The sequence below is a fragment of the Salvelinus alpinus genome, chromosome 24 (genome assembly GCF_045679555.1).
Source record: "Salvelinus alpinus chromosome 24, SLU_Salpinus.1, whole genome shotgun sequence".
NCBI classification, from domain to species: Eukaryota; Metazoa; Chordata; class Actinopteri; order Salmoniformes; family Salmonidae; genus Salvelinus; species Salvelinus alpinus.
Genome location: NC_092109.1, coordinates 33,296,040 through 33,307,041, shown reverse-complemented (window position 1 = coordinate 33,307,041; position 11,002 = coordinate 33,296,040). Strand labels below are relative to the sequence as shown.

At 40.2% G+C, this 11,002-nt stretch overlaps 1 protein-coding gene across 1 annotated transcript; it reads right to left on the bottom strand.

Annotated features, from left to right (window-relative positions):
• Window positions 1-76: 76 nt before the first annotated feature.
• On the bottom strand, window positions 77-9,562 carry LOC139552681 (complement factor B-like). Its single transcript, XM_071364654.1, has 18 exons — window positions 9,466-9,562; window positions 8,765-8,977; window positions 8,481-8,666; window positions 8,106-8,288; window positions 7,845-7,931; window positions 5,018-5,160; window positions 4,720-4,867; window positions 4,466-4,594; window positions 4,229-4,324; window positions 3,294-3,431; window positions 3,071-3,177; window positions 2,512-2,641; window positions 2,159-2,300; window positions 1,941-2,020; window positions 1,739-1,845; window positions 1,520-1,655; window positions 1,235-1,287; window positions 77-1,039 (listed from the first exon to the last, which is right to left on the bottom strand). Exons 1-18 carry the CDS (start codon window positions 9,524-9,526, stop codon window positions 857-859), a joined length of 2,322 nt encoding a protein of 773 aa, XP_071220755.1. The 5' UTR covers window positions 9,527-9,562; the 3' UTR covers window positions 77-856.
• Window positions 9,563-11,002: the final 1,440 nt, after the last annotated feature.

Genomic DNA, 11,002 nt, shown 5'->3' with positions numbered 1-11,002 from the left:
CTTTAACCAAATGAGAAAAGACCAAGAGGCTTTAAAACCAGACATTATACATGGATGGACTACAGAAAGGAAATGCTTCAAGTTCAGGTAATGAGTTTATTAATTATCATTAGTTAAGAACACACTTTCATTGATAACTAGAGTTCGATTCAACAACCTATTTTTTGTAAGACGTGTCTGTTCAGTGCAGTAGATACATGATTGTAAATCAACTTTTGTTAAGACATCTTTATCACGGTCTCTATTTCTAAAACGCTGTATACAAATTTTTCACATTTGTGTTTTTTTCACTAGAAATGATTGCTTATGGGTACTTTCATGTGTGTGTAAAATATTACTGTTATCAGATTTTTTTATTAATAGATTGTAGATGTGTATTAAAATGTGGTGTTTTGCAAAAAGCTACAGTATATATCCATTGTTTAGTTGGAATGGAATGTTTGTTTACTCAATATAACTATGCTATGTGGTTGTCTCACAGCTATCTTGAGATGACTGAGTCACTATGGATATGAGCATCCACTAAATGTAAATGTTTTACATATAGATCTCATATTACTGTATTGAATCTTTTTTTTCATATTGATGTTACAAATGTTTAATTTGTACAGTTCTTGTGTTACATTTAACTGTGTAAAAAAAAAAGTGTTTTGCCCAAAAAACATGATCATTTGTCTCTCTGAAATGAAACCATCAAGTGATAGATTTGAAACAAATACATCTGTCATTGAATAACCCCATGCCATAATTAGAGAGTGAAAAAACACACCACACCAATCTCTTGTATAAGTTCTTTAAACAATAAAAGCTACTTAACCAACATTTCTGAAAATAGAGCGTTTTGGAATGAAACTCTTCAATTCTCTAAAAACTGAAGAGGTTGATAATCTTGTTTCTCATCCCCCAAATACTTCTTCAGAAACGGCACAACTTTAAAGAGGTTGATGTGGAAATCTCTGGACTTTTCGCTCGACTCCTGTTTGAAATCACTGTTACCACCAGGGCACAGGTCCTCGGTTCCCCAGCTGATCACTCCAACCTATGAAGAATGGAAGAGGTGTCAGTACAGTACTAATTACCTGTAGATTACGAAGACCCCAGAGGTTTGCAAATACATCTTACAGAAATAAATATGGAATCATTGTAGGAAAAAGGAAAGCGCAAAAAGTATGTGGAAAGTAGATAAAGTTGGCACTTTGCTGTATGTACTGTAGATATGACCAGAATGTCTCACCTGGATGGTGCGGTATTCATCATAGTCCTTAAACACAGCTCCACCGGAGTCACCTGCACACACACACACACACACACACACACACACACACACACACACATACAAGTACACACATACAAACAAATGAAAAGGTAAGACAAAGTAATAGAGAACCCTTTTCATCTTTAACAAGTTACAATACTTCTATTACAATAATACTAATTCAAATCATAAGGTTCGCATTACATTGAGAACAGATATAAACAAACAGTGCCTCATCTAATGTTCCATGAACTGTTAACATACCTTTGCAGGCAACATTATCTCTAGTAGGTTGTCTCCCACCCGTGCACAGGAAGTTATCAGTCACAACATCCTTTAGATTAAGTGGTGTTATGCCTTCTACCTGAGTAGCAGCCGATTCGATACAATTGTCCCTCAACTAAAGAGAAAAATATATGAGAGGCGCACATATGGGCATCATCCATTGGTGTCTGTGTGGTCAGACATCATACAAGCACTCACCTGATCCTGAAGCTTTAGTCTGGCATCGCTACGTTGATCCATGTGTTCCTTCTTATCATATGAAATGAAACTGACTTCTTCTAATGGATTTTTGAACAATAGCTGTTCTGCAAGGAGAACACTATATGAGGCAAGGCAACATACAGTGCCTAGATGAACCTTGTGTATCCTGGTGAATAGGCTATGTGTGCTGTAACTGTACCTTGTTGCTTGCAGGTGATAGCCTCTCCTACCAGTCTTAAAGCGCCACTTGTTTCCTTGGTGCAAGGGATGCAAATTGGTCTGAGGAACACAGTAAAGCAAGAATGCGTAAAGGAAACAACGTGTGCTTCACAGGTTACTACAGAGATGATTCAGATCTGAAGGGCTGTGTCATCATATTCAATCTGGTTACCTTCAGCATAATATCAGAAGTCTTACCTTATGTCGATAGAGAAATTTACATCATCCTTCAGTTCGATGAGAGCTACGTCGTAATCATAGAACTCCTTTATCCCGTCATCCTTTTTACCGTTGATATTATAATCAGGATGTAATATTATACGTGATGCTCCCTTTACAACTGTTAAGAGGCAGGACTAGAGTGTAATTCAACAAACCTATTGCTTACAATTTACAATATCACCAGGTTACTTGTTCAAGTAAATGTGGCATTCGGACAGATTTCCTGGTAATGATGATAATCACTTGAAAAAACAAGATTATTCAACAACAAAAAATTGTTTAGGTGTAAGTGCAAATGTTTTTGAAGGGGGGGGGGGGGCTGGTTATACCTTGATTTGCCCCAATCGTAACACGGATATTGTCTGCATTGTCTTCGAACTTGAAGCAGTGAGCAGCAGTCAAGATGAAGCGGCGAGAAACAATAGACCCCATGCATTTACTAGCTGTTCCATCCTCATGCTATGGTATCAGGAGAGAGAGGTTGAACATACATACAGTAAATGACAACAAGCAGGCATTTGCATCAATATCTAATTTAAATGTCAACAGGATTTCATTTTTTTGTGCACTGGGATGAGAGAGTATGGGAGGTGTGTGTCAGCCATTTATCACTCCCATAGCACAAATAACCTGAAGCATTGCAGAAACACACTACGAGTGATAATTGAATTCAGGACTTAAATGATAGGCGAGGTCTACTGTATACTGTTAACGATCAAATTCTAACTTAAATATGATCATTTAAATGAAATCGAATCAATTATAAGTTAGTATATCTGTCATGTTTTGGTAATGACAGTGCACACTAAATCAAATCTGAACATGAAGAAAGGCCACTGGGTCATTGATGAAATAATCAAGGGTGAAAATCAGGCACTGTGTTGTTACTGTGTTGTCAATCCGTGCCATCCAGGGGTATCTTTGCCGTATGGTGTTTGGGGTAGTGTCATCATAGTTTCTATGGAGTCCGCATAAACTCACAACCTGGCTTTCATCTATGTGGAGGAGAGAGGTGACTCAACACACTGATACAAAGACACAAATACAGAATAATATCCATGCATAGAAATCTACACATTCTTCTATATTGTTGTTTAATTAAGACTCTTACCAATTATCTTATCAAAGGTTTTTTCCAATTCAACAGCATTCTTTACTTTAAAATAATGGCTCTCGCCGTTCCTTTTTGTCACTAGTGGCACGATATCTTCATCAAAAATTTCACTTCCGACACCAAAAACATAAACATCTAAAAAAAAACAAGAGGAAGTGTAAAAACATTAGGCTTGAGATGAATCAAGAACGGTAACCTACTTGAGACGATAGCTGGCTTGAATTAGAATATTGTACAGTGCTGAGTGCCACAAATCATTGTTAAAAAATGGTTGATTTATTCCTGAGCAAACTGTTGTGTGTGTGTGTGTGTGTTTTAGGCCTTGCTCAGTCTATAGTTAGAAAGCCTCCATGAATGGGCAACTTTATTGGGGGTGGGCTAATTGACTATCAGTGACTGACATAACAAGAGAAACTGCTGATGCACAAACAAATTCCACCTTGTGTATTCTACTATTTTAACTCGGAACAGTAAGTTAAGATCCCGACAGTTCCTGTCACGCCCTGACCTTAGAGATCCTTTTAATTCTCTATTTGGTTAGGTCAGGGTGTGACTAGGGTGGGCAATCTATGTTTTCTATTTCTTTGTTGGCCTGGTATGGTTCCCAATCAGAGGCAGCTGTCTATCGTTGTCTCTGATTGGGGATCATATTTAGGCAGCCTTTTCCCACCTGTTGTTTGTGGGATCTTGTTTTTGTGTAGTGCCTGTGAACACTGCATTTATGTCACGTTTTGTTTGTTCGGTATTGTTTTTGGTGAGTTTCATTTATTAAAACGTGGAACTCTACGCACGCTGCGCCTTGGTCCATTTATTCCAACGATCGTGACAGTTCCTAAAATATTTTTGGAGTAAATTGATCTGAGGAGAATAGTTGAGAGTAGAATGTCAGGTTGTTGTTAAATGTTATGACCACGCAAAGGTTTTGACCTCACCAAGATATTTATCCCGTTCTGTCTTGTTATTCATGTACACCGATTCCCTAATTTTGGCTACTGTGTTTTCAGGGCTACCCCCCATGTTGTAAGCACCTGCAAGTAAAGAGATTCAAGGGATTATTACTGAGCTGACCAAAGGTGAACAAAAGCTTAAAAAAAAAAAAAGAAGCTACGAACTGCAATACATTCAAGTACTTTCCATACAAATATACATGAATAATAGCAATACAGTACCATCTGTGAAAAAGATGAGGACATGGTGGACCTCCGTGAATAGCTTTTCATTCCGTAGTTTTTGGATAGCCATGCGTTCCAGGATGGTTTTAAATGCAAGGTTGAGATTGGTCCCAACATTATCTCTAGCTGTGAAAAAGTGCACGCGCACACACATAAACACACTGTCACATTACATTTGACCTAGCCACTGGATAAGTGTATTGTTTGGGCAATGATGATGTAAGTACATATATGGTAAATGTTTTGCTCACCATCATATTTAAAGTTGTCCAAGTCCTCCAAGACTTTCTCAAGTGGTTTTCTTTTATCTCCAGAAAAATCTATTATGTTGACAACCTCTAATACATCAGAAGCAAAGAAAAGGATTTCGTAATTTGGGCTGACTGAAAAGGAGCTAACCTGTGAAAGGTGAAGACACAAAACAGGATAATGTTTAATGATCTGTCAAAGAATGTGAGAGGAATACTGTGGTAAACCAATAACTGATTCCATATTGTCAGACATTTCTATCAGCTACATAACATACTTTGTGAGTGACTTGTGACATACCTTTGTGATAAGTTTCTTGACAGCATTTCTTGCTTTGTCAAACTCATTCTCCGCAATGCTGTCAGATATGTCCATAGCAATGTACATGTTAAGCTTTCCAGCTTTATCTATTGTGATCTTCTTTCCTTCCTGATCTGTGTCATCTGAAAGGCACCAGCAGGATATCTTACTTTGACAATCACAGGTGGAAAAGGAGGATATTTGAGGATATGTGAAAGGTTTGGCAAATACAGTGCATTTGGAAAGTATTCAGACCCCTTCCCTTTTTTCCACATTTTGTTACGTTACAGCCTTATTCTAAAATGGATTAAATAAAAACAGTTCCTCATCAATCTACACACATAATAACAAAGCGAAAACAGGTTTTTAGAAATGGTTGCAAATGTATGAAAAATAAAAAACAGAAATACCTTATTTACAGTTGAATCCGAGTAAAAATTCCCTATCTTAGGTCAGTTAGGCTCACCACTTTATTTTAAGAATGTGAAATGTCAGAATAATAGTAGAGAGAATGATTTATTTCAGCTTTTATTTCTTTCATCACATTCCCAGTGGGTCAGAAGTTTACATACACTCAATTAGTATCTGGTAGCATTGCGTTTAAATTGTTTAACTTGGGTCAAACGTTTTGGGTAGCCTTCCACAAGCATCCCACAATAAATTGGGTGAATTTTGGCCCATTCCTCCTGACAGAGCTGGTGTAACTGAGTCAGGTTTGTAGGTCTCTTTGCTCGCTTTCCTTTTTCAGTTCTGCCCACAAATTTTCTATAGGATTGAGGTCCGGGCTTTGTGATGGCCACTCCAATACCTTGACTTTGTTGTCCTTAAGCCATTTTGCTACAACTTTGGAAGTATGCTTGGGGTCATTGTCCACTTGGAAGACCCATTTGTGACCAAGCTTTAACTTCCTGACTGATGTCTTGAGATGTTGCTTCAATATATCCACATAATTTTCCTACCTCATGATGCCATCTATTTTGTGAAGTGCACCAGTCCCTCCTGCAGCAAAGCACCCCCACAACATGATGCTGTCCCCCCCGTGCTTCACGGTTGGGGTGGTGTTCTTTGGCTTGCAAGCCTCCCACTTTTTCCTCCAAGCATAACAATGGCCATTATGGCCAAACAGTTATATTTTTGTTACATCAGACCAGAGGACATTTCTCCAAAAAGTACAAGCTTTGTCCCCATGTGCAGTTGCTAACCCGAGTCTGGCTTTTTTATGGCAGTTTTGGAGCAGTGGCTTCTTCCTTGCTGAGCGGCCTTTAAGGTTATGTCGATATAGGACTTGTTTTTCTGTGGATACAGATGCTTTTATACCTGAAAAACGAGTTTTAATGACTCCAACCTAAGTGTGTGTAAACTTCTGACTTCAACTGTACATAAGTATTCAGACCCTTTGCTATGAGACTCGAAATTGAGCTCAGGTGCATCCTGTTTCCGTTGATCATCCTTGAGATGTTTTTACAACTTGATTGGAGTCCTCCTGTGGTAAATTCAATTGACTGGACATGATTTGGAAAGGCACACTACTGTCTATATAAGGTGCCACAGTTGACCGTGCATGTCAGAGCAAAAACCAAGCCATGAGGTCGACGGAATTGTCCGAAGAGCTCTGAGACAGGATTGTGCTGAGGCACAGATCTGGGGAAGGGTACCAAAAAATGTCTGCAGCATTGAAGGTCCCCAAGAACACGGTGGCTTTCTTAAATGGAAGAAGTTTGGAACCACCAAGACTCTCCCTAGAGCTGGCCGCCCGCCCAAACTGAGCAATCGGGGGGAAAAGAGCCTTGATCAGGGAGGTGACCAAGAACCTGATGGTCACTCTGACAGAGCTCTGTGGAGATGGGAGAACCTTCCAGAAGGACAACCATCTCTGCAGCACTTCACCAATCAGGCCTTTATGATAGAGTGGCCAGACGGAAGCCACTCCTCAGTAAAAGGCACAGCCCGCTTGGAGTTGGCCAAAAGGCACCTAAAGACTCTTAGACCATGAGAAACAAGAATCTCTGGTCTGATGAAACCAAGATTGAGCTCTTTGGCCTGAATGCCAACTGTCACAATGAAGCATGGTGTGGCAGCATCATGCTGTGGGGATGTTTTTCAGCGGCAGGGACTGGGAGACTAGTTAAGCTCGAGGGAAAGATGAACGGAGCAAAGTACAGAGTGATCCTTGATGAGAACATGATCCAGAGCGCTCAGGACCTTTAGACTGGGGCGAAGGTTCACCTTCCAACAGGACAATGACCCTAAGCACACAGCTAAGAGAATGCAGAAGTGGCTTCGGGACAAGTCTCTGAATATCCTTGAGTGGCCCAGCCAGAGCCCGGACTTGAACCTGATCTAACATCTCTGGAGAGCCCTGAAAATAGCTGTGGAGAGACGCTCCACATCCAACCTGACAGAGCTTGAGAAGATCTGCAGAGAAGAATGGGTGAAACTCCCCAAATACAGTTGTGCCAAGCTTGTAGTGTCATATCCAAGAAGACTCAAGGCTGTAATCACTGCCAAAGGAGCTTCAACAAAGTACTGAGTAAACGGTTTGAATAATGATGTGATATTTATGTTTATGTGTAATACATTTGAAAAATATATATAAACTGTTTTTGCTCTGTCATTATGATGTATTGGGTGTAGAATAATGAGGAAAAACAACAATTTAATCTATTTTAGAATAAGGCTGTAACGTAACAAAATGTGGAAAAAGTCAAGGGGTCTGAATACTTTCTGAATGCACTGTATACTGATAAAGTTATGGTGATAATGAAAATGGAATAAAGACTTCAACAAATAAACAATTGATGATATATTAGTTGTTATGAAGACCTACCAATGGGCGCTGCCAGCTGAAGGCTCTCTCTGATAGCACTGCCGAAGGCCTCCGTGATCTCCAGTGCAGTGTCATACGTGTGTTTGTCTGCAACAAGAACAAAAGAACCAGACAACCACAGGATAAATCTTTATTTTTCACAGTCTATGACATTGGACTGTACATGACAATCTTTTGGCATCTTTGAGCAATGGACTAGTCGTTACTACGTTGTGTTGCTTGGAAAACTGTTATTGTTTTGGGTGTCTTTCTGGGACTTACAGTAACATTTAGGCTCAGTCCCAGTCCATTGGCCATTCTCTTGACATACACGCGTCTTTGACCCCAACAAATGTAAGCTGTCGTCACAGCGGTAAGACAATTTGTCGTCAATGCCAAAACTGGAACCAGACCTCCTAGCACCTGCTGGAATCCCAGGGTCAGCACAGCGATCTTCACCTCCTGCTGTAAGAGAACGGTGGGAGAAAGTCAGAGAGAAATGGAGAGGGAGGGTGTCAGGGAGGCAGGGAGAGTATAGCATGCTGCATAGGGAGTTATTGTGTAGGCTGTGGCACTGAACGCTATTTATAATGTGTCATTCTGACCAGAGGGTCCTGAGGAGAAAGACTGAGAGACAGATGACGGTTTGCTACTCACAGTCACGGCTGCATATGGGTGTGCCCCCACTCCACTTCCCATTGGTTTGGCACACACGGGAGGCTGAGCCGCGCAGTGAGTATCCCGAATAACACTCATACGTGGTCTTATTGTTGACAAAATACTGCGATTGTACAGGCAAGACAGAACCACTTTCTAAAACCAAGGGGTTGGGGCATTCGATCACTAAAGAAGAAGAAAACAAAATGGATGGTCCGGTTTCAGTAGCATTTCTCTTATTTCAAATACTGTCTTCGTGGAAGATATCAGGCATCGTCACTTACTTTTGCACTGTTGAAGACGTCTTCTTTGTGGTGGTGGCTTCCAAGTTCCGCTTTTCAGGCACGCGCGAGTTAAAGCAGGATGTGGATAGTACCCTTCTGGACAATCGTATATCATAATGCTGCCATACTCAAGCTTCCTAGTGAGAGTGTAACTACCTCCTTCCATGCCCATACTCTCCTCATTACAGGTGACTGCACACAGAACACCTACACCTGTGGGGTCAGTGTGAGAAATGTCCATTTATTTTACACGTGCATGCCTGTATGAATGGCCTGGGCCATGTTGGGATTCTGGCTAGAATACCAGAACACATCAGAATTCTAAATAGTATACAGAACCCTAATGGATGGAGTCAAAGCTGAACATGTGTGTGTAGGTACAGGAGTAAATTTTAAGACCCTAATTATAATTTATGTTGAATATTATGATATTCAACAATATTAATATAATCACCCCAAATGTAAAGTCTCACTTTGATGAACACCCAGTCAAAAAGTACTGACAGTGAATCCTATCAAAAACAACACACGTGGTTAAAAGCAAATCCTTCTTGGCTATATTTATGTTGAGTACATACATTTTATTTTCCATACATTGTTATACTATCCAGAACACAGGAGCATATGGGACAAATGTTTCTAAAAGTTAAGAAAAGCCAACAACAGCAGTTTGAATGTAAAAGCCATGTCAAGGCACTCACCCATATAAAGAGGACATATCAGCAGAGCTGCAGACAAACTCCAGAGAACAGAAAAGTCCATGGTGGCTCACAGGTCCAGAAGTAAAACAATCTGCAGAAGGGTGCATGTTTATATGGAGAAGATAGGAAGGACAAGGGGGAAGGTATGGCTAAAAGCTTGCCGTCACTGGTTAACCTAAAGTCAAATAAAAGAAGATCAATGACCTACAATGAGAAACAAACACACACTCACAAAATGTCCAAATACTTGCCATATTTCTACTTTTTATATATATATATATATATATACGGTTTTTAAATCCCAGCCTGTGACTGAGAATTATCTATCAGCTTTATTATATGAAAATGATTTATACTTTGATAAACCACTCGTAGCTAGTACAGCTTATTTTGCAACAGCTTAGACCAAAAAGGTCAAAGGTCTTAGTGTGTATTCCAGTAAGTAAACCTAGCCTCAGCTCTCCAACTGTCTGTGGGTAATTCCAGTAAGTAAACCTAGCCTCAGCTCTCCAACTGTCTGTGGGTAATTCCAGTAAGTAAACCTAGCCTCAGCTCTCCAACTGTCTGTGGGTAATTCCAGTAAGTAAACCTAGCCTCAGCTCTCCAACTGTCTGTGGGTAATTCCAGTAAGTAAACCTAGCCTCAGCTCTCCAACTGTCTGTGGGTAATTCCAGTAAGTAAACCTAGCCTCAGCTCTCCAACTGTCTGTGGGTAATTCCAGTAAGTAAACCTAGCCTCAGCTCTCCAACTGTCTGTGGGTAATTCCAGTAAGTAAACCTAGCCTCAGCTCTCCAACTGTCTGTGGGTAATTCCAGTAAGTAAACCTAGCCTCAGCTCTCCAACTGTCTGTGGGTAATTCCAGTAAGTAAACCTAGCCTCAGCTCTCCAACTGTCTGTGTGTATTCCAGTAAGTAAACCTAGCCTCAGCTCTCCAACTGTCTGTGGGTAATTCCAGTAAGTAAACCTAGCCTCAGCTCTCCAACTGTCTGTGGGTAATTCCAGTAAGTAAACCTAGCCTCAGCTCTCCAACTGTCTGTGGGTAATTCCAGTAAGTAAACCTAGCCTCAGCTCTCCAACTGTCTGTGGGTAATTCCAGTAAATACAACTTTTTTTTAAACACCCCCAGCGTAAAAATACCCTCTCCCCTTATAAACTTAACTCCAAAAATAATGATTACCACCATAAATAACAATAACTGTAGCAAACGTGGTTATAAACGTGGATATCGACATTTCCACTACCACATGGTTTTGTGGCACTGGCTGCAGACAATGATCAGCTAGGGGGAAATCAGATTTTCACAATTTTGACACTAGATTTATAATTATATAAATGTATGCGACGAAATTTCCACCATGTTTTTGTGCCAATGAACCACACACAACCAATAAGCAACGCATAACTACATATTGATTACTTTGAGCGCTTATCATCATGGTTTACCTTTTCAACGCCACAATCAAGTAGAGTATGTCAATCTCGCCAAACACAAAATACATGTTGATAAGCGCTCAAAGTAATCGATATGCAGTTATGC